The sequence below is a fragment of the Solanum dulcamara genome, chromosome 12, assembly GCF_947179165.1.
Source record: "Solanum dulcamara chromosome 12, daSolDulc1.2, whole genome shotgun sequence".
Lineage (NCBI taxonomy): Eukaryota > Viridiplantae > Streptophyta > Magnoliopsida > Solanales > Solanaceae > Solanum > Solanum dulcamara.
This window is the reverse complement of record NC_077248.1, coordinates 27667746-27685063: the sequence shown is the minus strand read 5'-3', so window position 1 is coordinate 27685063 and position 17318 is coordinate 27667746. Positions and strand designations below refer to the sequence as shown.

The window sequence follows — 17318 nt, the reverse complement described above, 5'->3', positions numbered from 1 at the left end:
CCTAAATTTAACATGAGACTTTACTTAAGGATCCCTTAGGTTGAGTCCCCATCTACATGCTAGATTCTATTCTACGTCAATCCCATGGAATACATTTAGATATCATAATAACATAAGTATTGTATAACTTAATCATCAAATCATCATTCGCTGGAATAGCTTATTAAAACATTTCATTTGATTCAACATGAGAATTGTCCTTTCACATTGAAACCTTGCTTTGGCTAAGAAGCCCTTTCATCATTCAATCATTTCATCATAAGACTCCCTTATTAAAATATTTACTTTATAACTTTCATTTTAGAGTCAAAAACTTTCATTTCAACTTCACTTTAATATAAGAAACTAGGTGGATACATTTCATAAACCTTCAAATGTATTTAAAGAATTCTTGCATGCATAAGAGTGAGGGAAATGCAGCAAAATACATATATTAAAAAGAGACCACTATATACACTTCAAAACCACTTTCTAGCCTCCATATAGACACTTGATCAAATCATTCATTTCATAAAATTGAGAGTTAATATGCATCAATATAGGTAAATAAACTTAAAATATATCATAATATATGCATTTTGAGTCATCATGTAAAAGCCCATGAAAATTCATCATTTGAAAATTAAAATACCAAGTAGGAAATCATTTGGGTTCCATGGGTGGAAGAACCCATGAATGAAACCCACACACATTAGGGAAAATAAATCCCTAATGATGAATTGAGGAGGAATGGATACTTAGAGAGGTCTTGAGATGAAACCCTAAGCTTGCCTTGAAATTTTTGGGAGAGCTTGAGAAGAGAGGATTTGAGGGTTTTGATCTAAGTGTGAAGAATGAGGTCTTAGAAGGGTTTAGGGGCTTTAGATGGGTGGATTCTATCCTCAAAATGACACCACTTGAATTAAAAATATAGGAAAAGACCAAACTATCCCTTTTAAAATTTGATCGGAACTGGCTTCACGGGGACCCTTCTCGGTCCATGGTGGGATCCCTAGTAAGGGGCTTGGAAAATATTATGGAAAGCGGCGCAGAGTAGTCTTTGATGTATCATCACGAAATACCTTCACGGTCCATGAAGGTAACAATGGGCTGTGAAAGGTGGTCGTGGTGTAGGTCCTGCAGGAGTCCTGCAAAGTGACCACCACGGGGACACACCACGGTCCGTGGAGTGTTCCACGATCCATGAAAGTCGGTCGTGGACCTTGCCTTGGGAAAATTCATAAGTGTCTTGCAAAGGGTTTACCATGGAGAACTTTACAGTCTATGGTTCTCACCACGGTCTGTGGTCCTCATTGTGGTCCCTTCCCTGCAGGTCTGATTCTCTGAATCTCTACTACGGTTGCCCACTAAGGTGCGTGATTTCTCACTACCGCTCGTAATGGCTTCCATGGTCAGATCCTAGTGCCAATTTTCTGCATTTTCTGAGAATTCATTCTTTGCTCCTTGGTTTAGTACCTTTCACATTTTGAGAGTCTTATAGATAGGCTAGACACCCCTTTCCCACTAACCGCTGAGCCCTAAGGAAGGATATCACACCGCACAGTACATGACTAACTGCACTTTCCCACACGACAGGAGGAATACCAGGCATACATAGGGTAGCGGTCCTTGAGAAGGAATCTAAAATCTCATGATGAGTAGACAACCAATCCATGCCTAGAATCAAGTCAAAGTCTATCTTATCTAGCACAATCAGGTCCTCTCTAGTATCATACCCCATGATAGTCACCACATAAGATCGATACACTCCATCCACTACTAAAAAATCACTGACGGGGGTAGCAACACACATAGGCACAAGTAATGGCTCACATAACACATCCCATCAAATAGAATAAAAATTAGACAATATGAGTAAGTGGACCTCGGATCAAATAAAGCATAGACAGGCTGATAAGAGATGGAAATCATACCTGTGATGGCGGCATCCGATGTCTCCTCCTCCTACCTACCCAGAAAATCATACATATGACTGCGTCCACCTCTACCATCCATCTGGCCTACTTGGGGACCATCCCTAGTACCCTGAGACTCATCTCTACCACCCTGCACACTCTCTCTAGGCGGTTGAATTGGGGCCCTAGGGGTCTGAACCTGCTGACCCTATTGCATCTGGCATCTGCGATGACAAATGTTAGGACACTCCCTAGAAAAATGACCTATCACACCACACTCATAGAACGACCCTTGAATGAACCTCCATATGATATCTTAGAAGAACCTGAATGGCCACTACATCTTGAATACCTAAAAGTCTGACCCCGAGAAGATTGACCCAAAGTCTGGCCGCTCTGCCCACCAGCACCTACTGATCCACCATCCGTAAGTTGTAAGGCTGGCTGAACTGGCCTACAAGATAGATACTATTGTGGATGGACTCTTCTAAAAAAACCCCTACCATGTGACTAGAGTCCACTGAAGCTTCCCTAGCGGTGAGGCCTCTTGTCGCTGCCTTCGTAGGCCTCGCGACGTATAACCTTAATAGTGCGGGTATGATCTACTATCTGCAAGAACGAATAGGCCAATACAAATATTTGTTTTGTAGCTAACCTAAAATAAACCAATAACCCTCTTACAAACCGGTGTGCCCGCTCCTCTTCTGTCGGCATAATCATGGTAGCGTGTTTGGAGAGCTCATGGAATCGAGACTCATACTCTGTGACCGTCATCGATCCCTATACTAGTGCTTTGAACTCATCCCTCAACCTCTCTCTAAAACTATGGGGTACATACTTCTCTAAGAAGGACTCAGAGAACTAGGTCCATGTCATCAGCGGCGATCTTCGCAGGTCTGCAGTTGAGATATGACCTCCACCACTGCTTCGCTGGTCTATCCAACTGGAAAGTAGTGTAATCGACCCCATAGGACTTCACCATCTTGAGGTTATGCAACCTCTCCTAAAAACTAACCAGAAACTCATAAGCATCCTCGCTCGTGGAACCTGATAACCTAAGAAGGGCCAATCTGATAAATCTTCCCAACATCTTCTGCTCCTCCGCAGTCATAACTTGCCTAGCTGCCTGTACTGAACAACCGTAGGAATAGGCTGAATCACCGGATGAGCTATAGTAGTAGGCTATAGAACTGGGGTCTGATTATACTGTGCTCCGGCCTGGCCTGAAGTCTGTGCCTCCTCTCGGACCTGAGGTCCAGATGATGTGCTAGGCAGGGTCCCTGATCGGGACATACCCTCCATGAAGCTGAGGATTCGGGCCAGAGTATTCTGTACCAGTGGTGTGGCCACGAATTTGGGTGGGGGTTGGGTTGGATCCTCCTCCTCTAGCTGATGCTCAAACTACTCAACCTCAATGTCTGGCTCCAGCACTGGTGCTGCGGCCTTAGTTTTACCCCATCCTTTGTGTCGGCCTAGACCTCTACTGGAGCTGGGGCTCTATTGGTAGGCGCAGGGGGTCCTTGTTGATACACTCAAATTACACCTCTCTAAAGAAGTATAAAGAAATTGTTGATCAAATATAGAACCTAATGAAGGTTAGGGTCGATCCCACGAGAAATATAGTTTAGACTTTAGATTAATCATTTATTATTTGCTTTAGTAATCAATTTATTTCCGTAAATAAAGGAGGGATTTTTATAAAACTGATTAACAAATCAAATAACAAGCATCAACGAACAAAATTACGGTTTAATGTGATTTAAATCAATTTGAAGTGAAACTAGGGTTTTATGTGTTCCCCACAAATCCTTAACTAAGTAGACCTTTTTTTATTAGTAATCTTTTCCTAGTATGTTACATGTAGAATCAGTAAGTTAATTTTACCTAAGTCCTTGATCCCACAAATAGGTGAATTTCACTATACAACTTGATCTGACTACGAGTGTATGCTTTACTAATCCTTATCAATGATCTCAGATTTAGCTATTCCTTGATCTGTTCAAGCTAATTAGATGAGGATGATTATCCCAAAATCTTATTGTTTAATCCATTTTCCCATCCGTTACCTCCTTGATCTGGCAAGTAAAAATAAGGTGAGTTCTAACGTTGTCCACCATTAAAAAGCAATTAAAACGAAGGGAAAAATAATACATGTATGCACACTATTTAAGAATTACTTTATATTAAGTTCTACATCGTTAATTCTTCATGCTTCCCACAACCCTAGTTGTGGAATTAGCTACTCATAACTACGTGATCATAATCAATAATATTTAGTTTAAAAGCAATCATGAACTTACAATAATAATATTGAGAATTCAAAATCTTCAATAAAATCCGAACATAAAATATCGATAACACAAACTGGAATTTAAGAATAATAACCCAAAAGTAGTTCAAACTATATTCTTAAACCCAAAAACGTGCATAAAGTAAACTAAACCCAAGAAGTGTATTTATAGACAAATAATCGTAAGTAAATATGAATTTGGAGAACATAGGAAACTTTAAGCTAGTTTGGGTCTACGGCTTATTTCTACAGATCGTACACCTTTTGACGTGTCATAGACCCAACTCATGATCACTCACATTGAACTGAAGAACTCTTCTTCTTTACGACCACTTTCTATGGCTCGTAACTCTTAGGACGACATCAACTAGAGGCATAGACACTACCCTTACTTCATCATCAGTAACTTCAGCTATGAGTGTGTTCTACGACTCGTAGGAATGAACAAGCCATAGAACTAACTCATATTCTTCATTTTGTCTTCAGTCTTTCACTTCAAATTAACGACTTCAAATGATGACTTATAGGACTAAGAACATGTCGTAGAATCTACCCATCAACTTCACTTTAACCGCATTCCTATATCTCTGTTTAGTCTATTGATACCTACGACCTGTGGTAGTAACTACGAGTCATAGAGTTGACTCGTAATCTCCAAAAACTTCTTCCTTCAGTGTTGTGATTCCTCAACAAATTCTCCGACTTGGTTTCCTACAAAATAAGCATTACTAACATCAAATATGCTTACAAACACTTGAAAGACATACAAAATCTCAAGTTTAAAGTATTAAAAGTACCGTAAATCCACGGTATATCACTCGTCCACCCCGAGTAGATCTCGTCCTCACCATCTAATAAAGAGTGAAACAAATAGGATTTAGAGGTGTTTATCATCATTAGCGCACAATCAAAAATAAAAATAGTGACTTAATTCCTAACAATGTCCTATAACCTCCCGAAGATTGGATATGGACGTCATCGTATCGATCTGTGGGACTCTACTAGACTCTTGGTCCTGTAATGGTGAGGCCGGTGAACTAAGATCTGATACCACTCTATCACGATCCAAATCTGGGTCATGATGGTGCCTACTATAACCCCCGAGTAGGCAAGCCAAATCCAACTAATGCAGAAGTCAAAATCTCATTTTTAAATAAATAATTAATAACATAAGGAGACGAAAGCAAGAAGAATATAACAAAAGAAAAGTCGAGACAGGGTATAGATATTTAAATACGATACAAAATATACAAAAAGGCCCGATAGGGACAAAAAATGACAAACTGACACTAAACCAATTACGGACCTGGTGTCACCTATATAGAAGCTATGAAGTACAAAAGCGGACAATGTATAAATATACAATACAAATCTGACTATCCAAAAGTACAAGTGTAAGTTGGTACAAAAGAGGGAAAGTAGCAAGTCTGTGAACGCCGATAGCTTACCACAATCCAAATCTCGCACCGCTACGGATGATCAGGTGCGCATTGGGGGTGACTCAAACTGGGAGTTGCATCAAAAGATGCAGAAGTGCAGTATGAGTACTAAAACACGGGGTACTCAGTAGGCATCATAGGCCGATCGAGCTCAGAAAGAAGAAGTATATAATAAGCAGCATGATGATACCACTAATAATAAGGGAGAAGCATAAAGCTACAGTTATGGGGAAAAGGGGTACGAGAAGAATCATACGGTAACCAAGTAAATACTAACTAAACACATAATCATATAAATAATCTCAACCCACAAAATACCAGAGAAAAGCACCAATAATAAATAGTAGGTATAGACAATATTTCCTCAAAACTATCATGGGGCACCCGAAATTCACACCTCGAGCTTTTCAATAATAATAGTAATAATAGTAATCCGAATATGTATCAACAGGCTGCCCGGAATTCACGCCTCGAGCTTCTCAATATGAAATGCCATAATAAAATATCACTGGTATTTTCTTAATAAAATCATTACCCCTATTCATCAACCAAAAGCCTAAATCTCATCATTTTGTTCTCTCTTTATATAGGATTTTTAACATCGGCGAGACAAATCAATACAAGTAGTATGTGAAAATCATGTATCACTCAAACTGACTAAAAATCCTGTCAAGGGCACCAAATCACTAACCTGAAACTCCGATGTATCGAAAGCACGGCCTCGGGCCCAAACATTTCAATATCAAGGCAAACAAGTCACAAGCATAAGCCAAAATTCCCAACTAGTGGGCAACCGAAATCAAACAAGTCAAACCGCGGCATCTTAAGTTCAAACCACCTAGAAGCATTTAGACAAGATATCACCTAGACTAAGGCTCCAATGATTACACCCCAAAATAGTCACTATCGATGATCATCGGCTCCAAATTACTCAATGGAATATCAACCCCTAAATCACCAACCTAATCATGCGCTACTACTCAAAATATACCAATTCTAACCAAACCAAGTCTAACAAGAATAAGCCATAACCTACCTCAAAATCGGAACCGCACCTGAACCGCTAAACTTGAGTCTTTCCTTTTCGAGCCACCTCCAAACAATTCTACTGTATCAAATTATCGAAGAACACATCAAAGCAAAGACAACAATACTCATATTGCTATAATTACAACAGAACTAAAAGTGGTTTAAAATTTGACATTGGGATTTGGGCATGAAATCGAAAAACTAACTCCGTCACAAGGTTCCAAGTAACTCAAGGAACTTGTGCCCCAAAAATAGGCACATTGTGAGCACTGAAAGAGCTCAAACAATCCCATCAAATTCAAGCCCTAGAGTAGTTCAAAAAAACAAGAAACAACAAAATTTACGCGAAACTTACAAGGGTTTTAGGATGGAAAAGGGTCTCAGAACGTCCCTACAAGATTTTCCAACACATCGGAGCAAGAATGATCAAAAATGGACAAGAGAAGCTCTCAAAATCACAAAATTACTAAGTTCCAAAATGGGACTTAGCTGCTGGAAATGGGTCTTTTAATTCACTGAAGCCAGTTAATTTGTTCATCACGATCGCGAGGTCTGAGCCAGTTAGCCCATCGCGATTGCGATGGTTAATCATGCGATCATGATGCCCAGGGTCTCAGACCTTTGCGATCGCGGACCACTGGGTCGCGAATGCTAAGAGCAAAAGCTCTTGCACCAGCAGTGCAACTGGTGCTCAACTTTGGAGAATTGAGTTTTTCTCCGATGGGGGTACAGAATTCATTCGGAAATCCACAAATGCAAACGGACTATGCTACCTAACCAGAAATAATATTTCAGACTTAATTGAATCGACGGATTTTCCAACGAAAGTCGTTTTATTGGAATGTTGAACAAAGTCAACACTTTCCGAAGAAAGCATTCAAAATGCACAAATGGCCTAAAACTCATTCTGAGCACCTTGAGAATCGAACCAAAGGTCGCCTTAGATCAAAATCGATGTTTCGGAGCTAACCACGCTGACGGAATTTTCATCCGAGCGCGTTTACTCAAAATGTTGACTGAAATCAAACTTGGCCGAAATTTTAAAGTTAAAACGACAAATCACACAAACTCAAAACGAAGACTCTAAAACCCAAATCAACCTTCCTTCTAGACCAAAATTGACCTTCCGGAGTTGATGGAACTGTCAGAATTTTTATATGACGCTCGAATCTCCGGATGTAGACTAAAGTCAATTCTTTCAAATCTTAAGCCTCAAAAATGGTCAAACCACCTCAAAACTCAACCGAACACCTTGGAGAGCATGCCACCCATCCCAACATCACATAGGAGCTACAAAGAAGCTATGGAAAGGGGTAAAACGGTAAAAACACACAAAAACATGAAAATGACCTTGGAGGTCATTACATAAATTCGCTAATATTTGTACCTCACTTGACAACTTTTTACAAACCATATTGTTGTTTTATGTTCTATTCTGTCATAAACCAACTTATTCTTGTGTATGTACTTTGTTTTGCCATTTTTCAGTGACACGAGACGAGAATATTGTTAGTTTTTCTCCATTTCTACTTATATTTACTTAAATTCTTAGTGGTTACCTGAATTTGAGCTAATTTCACATCAAAATTGCATATAATTCAATGTGACATAGAGTAACAACCCTTACTGTTAAAGATTTAGTCCAACTTCATTGGAGAAGGAAAAAAATGGCTTCCTGGCCTAGAAGGCTGGAAGAATTCATCTGTGAATCATGTCGGAATTGAGTTGACTCAATGAATCTCACACCAAGTAGAAGTCCTAAATTTTGTCATGGCATGACAAAAGATAGAAGATTTGTGAGTGAATATCATTGTTTCACTTATAATTTTTTTCAAAGTAGTAATGGCTAAATTAGTATTTGTAGTAATTGAACTTCAATATTTGCAAATACTGAAATAAGTACTATTTTTGGCCAAATGGGCATAGACAATGAATCTCACTGCAATCATGATGTGCTTGTTGGACAATCTCCGTTCAGATTAACGTTTCTTACTAAATATACCTATCTACTCCTTGATTTCTAATTGGCAATGTATTTGGTAGAATGTGGTGAAACTTATTTTGCCTCCTAAAGTTTGTTTAAATTTTAAAATCATCAGAATATTTGAGTACTAGTTTTCTGTAGCAGGAGGTAACCATAATGTAGATGACATCTCAAATATATATAAGAATTTGTAGATAGAATACTCTATAAAAAAATGAGAAAAATACTTTATTTCACTTCAAGAGTTTGATTCTTCTACTTAAGATGGACAATAACAACAATATATCCAGTGTGATTCCACAAGTGAGGCTTGAACTCTAGAGAGGGTAGTGTGTATACAGACCTTCCTTATCTTAGGAGGTAGAGAGACTATTTCCCTACTTAAGATGGACAATTAAGCGAAACTAAGAAACTTGTTACAGTTATGTAAACATATTCCGAATTTGGAATTGTTTTCATCTTGTGATATTTTCCCTTCTCTTTTGAGAAGAAATATGTTGAGGAGTTGCTCAAATCCTCACAGTCAAGGAATGCTTCAAATCTCCTATATGAAGAACATGTGGTCCTAATGCAACTTTCCTGTTTCCAAGCTCGTCATGTACACTCAAATGCTTGCAAACATCTACATTGAACTTAACAACCCCTTCCCCTTGGGGTGTCAAATGGACTTTCTCGAACCCCAACAAATGTTTCTTAGGTGCATTATGAACTGAGGGTGGTGAAGTGAACAAGAAAATTGTATGGCTTCCACTTATCTTCCCTACATTTTTAACTCTGAGATGAATGTCAAATCCCAAATTGCTGCAGCTTTGCCCAACTGCTTCAATAGACTTGCACTTGCTAAAACGACAAGTATGTTTTTCCCCAAGAGGGAGGGAGACAAATTTCGGCACTTTATCTAGATGGTGTTTGAACTGAGAGTAGCTTAATCCATGACCAAATGTGAAAACAGTTGGACCAGTATAGAACCTATAAGTCCTGCCAGGGTAGTTTGTGGCAGGGTCTGGCCTCATGTTCATAATAGTCATTGGAACCACATCTGCATATGATTGTGGATACCATGTCATCGGGAGCCTTCCACCTGCAAGATACAATGAAAACATTTAAGGCACTTTTTCATGAGGAAAGATTAACCAACATCTTAATTTGATACTTGTTAAAAATTGAAACAAGAGACAGACTTGGGTTATAATATCCAAAGATGACATCTGCTAAGGCAGCACCACCGGCTTCTCCAGGGAAACCAATCCAAAGAATGCTTGTTATCTTAGGATTGTCAACAGCAAATTGTACGTCCATTCCACCTCCAGACATGATAACAAGGACTACAGGTCCCTTGGCAACTTTAGCAACCTCTGCTACTAGAACTGATTGCTGTCCTGGAAGAGTTATATTAATTCTGTCCAGGCTTTCTTTCTCAATAGATTGATCAGATCCCATTACTAAAATCACAGCATCAGCTGTGGATGCTATTTTCTTGGCATCATCAATTTGGGCAGTGTTGCAAGACACATCAGCACATCCTGGCTTGTAGATTGTGGCAACTGAGGCTGTTAGACCTTGCAAGGGAGTTGTGTACTTGCATGGAATGCCTGCAAAATCCAAAAATGATTGACAAAACCAAATCTGATATGAAATCTTTGTAAATAAAGCTATTACGGTGTGTACCTTCATAATTGCCGATCATGGTTTTGGTCACATTAGCATTAGGACCAATGACTGCTAACGATTTGATGGCAGTGGGAATTAAAGGTAGTGATCCTGCAGTATTTTTCAGCAAGACTATCCCTTGTCTTGCAGCTTCACGAGCAAGATCTTGGTTTTCTAGGGTGCAAACATCTTTAGGGCCAAGGTTTCCATAAATGCGGTTTCTTGGATTACCATCAAAGAATCCAAGTCTCATTAGTGTTGCAAAATTATTTGAGATAGCTCTATCAATAACTGATTCATTCACAAGTTTTTGGTCAACAGCACCTTGAGTATATGTACTCAGCCAAGATCCACAATTCAGGTCCACCCCTGTCACATAGAAAAAATGTAGATTCTTTAGGCAGTACTAATGCATAGATAAAATCTTGAGGTAGAGGTCAAAATTACAAGAATATGCATTTTAATTGCCTAAGCTAGCTCTAAATCTGTCCCAATTTACTTTATAGTGTTGCTTAGACTTGGAGTTTAAAATGTTAATTTGACATCTAGTGATGGTAGAAAAAAAATGAAAATACCCAAACTTAAAAGAGTTGAAAATGGCTCACCTGAATTTAGACCCAAAGCTGCAGCCTCCTCTGGTGTTTTGGTGTAGTTTTGGGATTTGAAAATGACTTGTAATGAATCACAATCCGTGACTATGTATCTGTTTTAAGCATACTTATGTAAGTGCATTTATTCATCTAATTCTTTGAAAAGCAAAAATCAAGAAAGCTTCAATTTATACCCATTTAATTTCCAATCTCCCCTTATAATCCCAGCAAGAAGGTCTGCATCACCACAGGTTGGCTTGCCATTGACTTGATTATATGAACACATCACACTGGCTACATCTCCTTCAAGTACACAACTCTTGAATGGGGGTTGAAATGTATCATCTAAATCTTGTTGTGTTACCTACTCACAAAATCAACCATCTTACGTTGTCACTCTAATTTAACCTTTTGTACCAGGTTCCTATATGTTTGTGTATACAAGTAAAAATTGACATAAAAGTAATGGGTAAAATGTACGACGAAATGAGAGAAACTAACCAGAGCATTGAAACTATATCTTTGGATTCCTTTCCAATTATCAACATCATAAGCTGTATAATGCTTACAGCAAGCAGCAACCTTGAGCTTATGTTTACTGCCATCATCTGTTTGTTGCAATCCTCTGACATAGGCTACACCATACTTGCTGGTGAGTGTTGGGTCTTCTCCTGGTGTTTCTTGGCCTCTTCCCCATCTTGGGTCACGAAAAATGTTGACATTGGGAGACCAATATGTCAAACCTGCTAAACCAACATTGTACATTGCCCTAGCCTCGGTGGACACTACCTATAAGCAGAGGGCGGATTCAAAAGTTTTAAAAATATGGGTTCAATACTTTATTTATGCTACTTTTAAGGGTAAATATCTATGGTCTACGCCAAAAATGATGATTTCAATTGAACATACTCTAACACACTCTCTAGGGTCGTTTATACCTGCAAGAATTAATTTATTATTATGCTACTCTCAACTATTTTCTAGGAGTTTTGAAGTAATTAAAGTAAATCCTCATATTTTCTATCACGAATTTGATTTCAGAGAGAAAAGGAAAGATTCTTCAGTACAAATTTTGAAACTAATATCCTTGTCATTATCAATTCGTAAACGGGCTGTTTGAAGCATGACAGTTTTATGAATAAGCGAATTATTTTGTTCACGCATTTGTACTCATTGTTTATTCTCAGATGGCGTAAGATGAAAAGATCTTAACCAAAATGAAATTTCCTGACTTAAGAAAACCACATTGCAAACTGGAATCATCCTAACATTTGCATAATGCATATGTCTCATTTCATCGTTTCTTTAATTACTATTAAAGAAACTAGCTCTGATGATTAAAATTCCATCAACTAAAAATGGCTACCTAGCTACTTCACAAAGACAAATAATAAAACATATAACATTTGGTCTTCCTTATAAATTAATAACACGGAGAAACATGTTTTTTTTAAAAATCAAAATCAACTTAACGTTTAGAAGATGATCTACGCATATATTGTCTATAAAACTGGACACACGTCTGTCATTTTCCAAAAATACAATCAATGCATTAAATTGAAAGGCTGGTATTGAAATAATGGTACCGACGGCAACAAACGTCAAGAATTGGTTGGACTTCACTTTCTATCAGCGTTTATAAAAGAAATTCCATCAGATTTTAAAAAAATATTCAAACAAAAATATTCAACATATAGTATCACAAAGTGAGGTCAGTTTCAAAAAATTTAAACAGAATTGTAATGATTTAGTGAAGCTTGAATTCTTTAAGACATGCCAAAATAGTAGACGTCTATGGATAGAATTACTCGCCAAAAATACAGTTGGTTAAATAATGTCTTTGGTAAAAATTAGTAGACAGAGAAATATACTTAGTTCATTTCAATTTATTTGTCTTATTTTTTTTAATTTCGTTCCATAAAAAATATCTCTTTTATTTTATTTTTTTAAAAATAATTTAAATTCTAACTTTTCACATAACATGTTTTAAGACAACAAGAATAGGGGACAATCTAGTATATGCTATATATCTTTATTTCATGACCTTAACTAAGATTCCAAAGTAATCTTTACTTTTTTAAATTCTGTCACATCAAAACTAGACAAACAAATTAAAACGAAGGTAATAAAAGGATTATTGGAGCTCAGTTTAATCAAAACTACAGATTTAACTTAAATACACGAACAATGTAAAGAATTTTACATATCAGTGCATGCTAACGGCTAACCTATTGTAACTTGCCTTGTTTTGAGGCAACTAATACTATAAACAGTTACCAAAATTCTCTCGTGTATGACATGATTGTTCAAAACAGTCTTACTAATAGTGTATATTAAACCAAAGAATCATGAATTGTTGAAAAAATAAGGTGAGAGAATACCTTTCCAATGGTTTGAAACAATGTGACATTGAAAGAAGCAGCAGTGAGAATGACTTGAGGGAAGCTAGTGGCACCAGGAACAAGACTAGAGAAATGTACTCCTGGACCAGTATATGCAACACCATGTAAGGCCTCAGACCACCATTCATACTTAGGTATCCCAAGCCTACTCACACCACCTGCACCACTCACCAAGAATCCAATCTTTTCTGACAAAGTCAATCTCTGCACAAGATCATTCACTCTGTTTTCCACTGTCAAAGACGCGTCACAAAATGATAAATTCCCCAACGCCGGATTACTCGTGATATCACAAGCGAAAACAGGAGAATTCTGTGCCAAAACTGGCTTCAATTCTAACAAAAATATGAAACCAAGAATGTGAATGAAACAGAGGAAAGCAGAGCATTGGTTATTAGATGAAAAGGCCATTCTTTTGTTCTTCAAGACCTCTCTAACAAAGAGAATGAAACGAAGAAGCAAAATTTAGAGTTAGAGGAGGATGGTTATTTATAGAGTGAAAGAAGTAGAAAAGACTTGCATAAGAGTGGTGCAGTAATTAATTAAATACAAATCTTGTTTTGTAGCAACCCGTGATGAGAAAATTTTCAGGAGTCCATTAATTGTGATTTTTCTATACCATACATATACAAGAATCTGCCAACTTTAACACTTTCTCTTCTCCAATTATTTTCTGCAATATGAGGAAAAGGGTAAAAATGGGGTCCGTGAAAGATTTCTACTTTTAGTGGCCTGCTCTTTTTTTTTTCTTTCAGTTTTTATAACTTTATTTGGAAGTTCCTTGCAGAGTCTCTAGACAGTGACTTTTATTAATGTGTAAAACTATAAAACAATTAGGAATTGGATAAACAATTTGCATGGATTTATTAGGAAGTTGATGTGTATGTGAATTATATGACACAATATTGATCCAAGAAAAAGGTCATTGCCGCTTATTATTTATTTGATATGCAAATGTCATGAAAGATAGGAGAGACTCTTTTTTCGGCTTTGTAGTGGATAGTAGCCAACCCATGGAGGAGAAAGTGGTTGTTTTACACAAAGGTCGCACACAGAGTGAGTTGCGTAAATGAAGAGTGTAAACTATAAACAAACACTTTGGCTGAAATGTATTTGTCATAATGAATGTCCTCCATCTATTTCTTCAAAATTTAGGTTATATGTTGCCCATACCGAAAAAAATTTACATTATTTCCGTTAAATGTTTGAGTTGGACAAATTTTGAAAAATAAAAATTTATTTGCTTACATTAATTGCATGTCATATTTTGAACTTAAGAATTCTATGACTATGACTTAACTATAGATAATTAATATATATTCTTAATTTATTAAATTATTTAAATCATTATAGATTAATGTTAATATGATGTGCCAGTTAGTATTAACCAATTTATCATGTAGCAACTTAGCCAGAAGAAGAAAAATTTAGCTGAGACAAAGTGTAACGACCCACATGATCGTTTTGTGTTTTTGAACCCATTTTTCCTAGTTTGACCATTTTAGTAGCTTCATTATGCTATTTATGACTTGCACAGTGGGTGACATGGTCCCCGAGGTGATCCGATGCATTTCAAAGTAAAAAAAAATTGTATTTTGAAGTTTTATCCAAGTCAATATTTTGGGTTTACGAGGTCGATTTTGAGTTTTGATAGCTTCGTTAGGTTCGATTAATGACTTAGTTAGGTGGTTTAAATGGATTCTAAGGCGCCCGAGAGTGATTTGTACTATTGGTTAAGTTTCTAGTATTTTGGAAAGTTTTAGGTTGACCATGGTCAACATTTGGTCAAGCTAACCTCGAAACGATGATTCCAACTAGTCCAAAATGTACTTTATGATTGATTTGTATATTTAATTTTTGTTCGGGGGGTCTTATATGAATTCTGAGTGCTTGTTCGAAGATTGGTGTTTTGACGTTGTAGACTGTCAATAGGTATGTTTCAAAACATACATGTATTGATAAGGTTATCTTTAAAGAAAGATTTCATTAATATTACTCTAAGGTGGCATATTACATAAAAACGAAGGACGGAAGTTCATACCAAATTAGATCTCTAAGATTTGATTCATGATTCAAACTTAGGATTGGAGGAGATCACAAAGTCATAGCTTGGATCTCCTTCCCAAAATTGCTACCCAGATACTACATGAAGGAGTCTTTATTTTCTTTGGCATCAACAATAGGCACCCCACTATATCTTGACATGGCCCCACATTCAATAAAAATCATTCAAGTTGTATGAAGGTGAAAGTGAAGGTGGATTTAATGGCTAATCCATCAGATCATGTTAGAATGCACATTGAAGATGCAAAAATAGGGGCAATAAGAACAGTAAAGGTAAATATTCAATATAACTATTTGCCTAAATTGGTCAAAAATGTAAATTGCAAGCTCATCATGTGCATGAATGCAGAGTCATACATCCAAAATTGGCTCCTAAAAAGATTTATGCCAATGAGGAAAAATATATGACAAAGGGGAAGACAAAACAGAAAAGGAAAATAAAGAACCACGATGTAATTATCAAGGTGTCAAGAAGAACATTTAGAATGGTTAAACTTACAAACATAGCTCAAATTCTTTTACAAGGAACCTTATTAATGAAAATATAATAGGAAATCCTCAGGATTGGAATGCAATTACTGACAACAAGGGTAATTCATACGGAAACAAAGGAAACAAACAGCATGGTATGAGTTAAATGGAAAAACAGGTTCACAAAAGGGAGACATTAGTTATTCAAAACAAATTTGCAACATTAAATAAAGTACTCACAAGAAAAAGAACAGGACAACATGATTAATAAAGAGAAGGATATCATTGAAAGAGTGAAAGAAAAGGGATATAAACCAATAGAAGAAACTAATGACAACCAACAAGACAGTCCAAATCTGATCACACAAGGTGTTATACCCCAAAGGATCCTACTTCTGATCAGACCAGAAAAGGGTTAAGAAAATTGTTGAAGTCCGCAGAAAATGACTTTTACAAAAGGCATTTACAACCTGTACAAAGGTTCACGGATCGTAGATACCATCCATAGAGTGGACTTCAGAAGTTGAGAATTTCAGGACCAAGATTTACGAGAGGCTTTATGGTCCATACAAGTTTTTACGGACCATAGACCTAATCATAGACCATCTTCATCAACTTGGAATTCTACCTTGTGTAGGATGAGAGGAAAGTACATATTGTGCTTGGGTTAATGGATCGTACATGGTCTCGTAGAACCAAGTCTTGAAACTCCAGAAATCTCAGGGGAATTCCAAGTCCTGAAACAGATCATCCTCATTTGTTCAATTTTTATGTTAATTACCTTACCATTGCATCAACACGATTTACAGATTTATCATGTTTAGTTATCATATACTATTTTGCACATTCCTCATACTCAGTATATTCAAAGTACTAATCACATACTTTTTGCCTATAATGTTTCATAATATAGGTTCTAACGCTCCCTATTCCACTCATGGTTAGTACAAATCTAGTTGACATTGTAGTAGCTACTTAGTGAGTCCTCATATTTCGAGGACGACCTATTATTTTATTTCAATATGTCTATTTCAATTTCAGACTATTGGGGTTACCTAGGGGTTTTTCCTAGCAGCTCACTTATGTTAGTAGAGGCTTCCAGACAGTCAATTTAGATTCGGCTCATGTATCATTCGGATTTTATCTATTTGATGATTAGACTTTTTAGACTATTTCTCTTATCTTCTACATCTTAGTTATTTTCAGTTATTGAGTTGTTAATCTCAGTGTCATGCCATGCCACGAGGTTAGCTTGGGGTCATTTGTGACTCTAAGCACTATGTCGCGTCTAAGGGTAGTCTTGGGTTGTAAAAAAATTGGTATCAGAGCAGAAGATTCAAGTGTCTTAGGGTGTCTAAAATTCATGTTAAGTAGAGTCTTATTTGTAGGTGTGAAGCGCGCCACATCCATGAATAAAAGACTATGAAACATTTAGAAAATACTTCACTTCTTCATACTCCTAGTCATGCAATAGAGTGCAAATCTATATTTTTTATTTCTAACT

At 37.0% G+C, this 17318-nt stretch overlaps 1 protein-coding gene across 1 annotated transcript; it reads right to left on the bottom strand.

Moving 5' to 3' along the window:
- Positions 1-8844: 8844 nt before the first annotated feature.
- Positions 8845-13715, bottom strand: LOC129876674 (beta-xylosidase/alpha-L-arabinofuranosidase 2). Its single transcript, XM_055952164.1, has 7 exons — positions 13259-13715; positions 11379-11666; positions 11072-11241; positions 10893-10990; positions 10306-10656; positions 9819-10229; positions 8845-9718 (listed from the first exon to the last, which is right to left on the bottom strand). The coding sequence occupies exons 1-7, from the start codon at positions 13688-13690 to the stop codon at positions 9147-9149; spliced, it is 2322 nt and encodes a 773-aa protein (XP_055808139.1). The 5' UTR covers positions 13691-13715; the 3' UTR covers positions 8845-9146.
- Positions 13716-17318: the final 3603 nt, after the last annotated feature.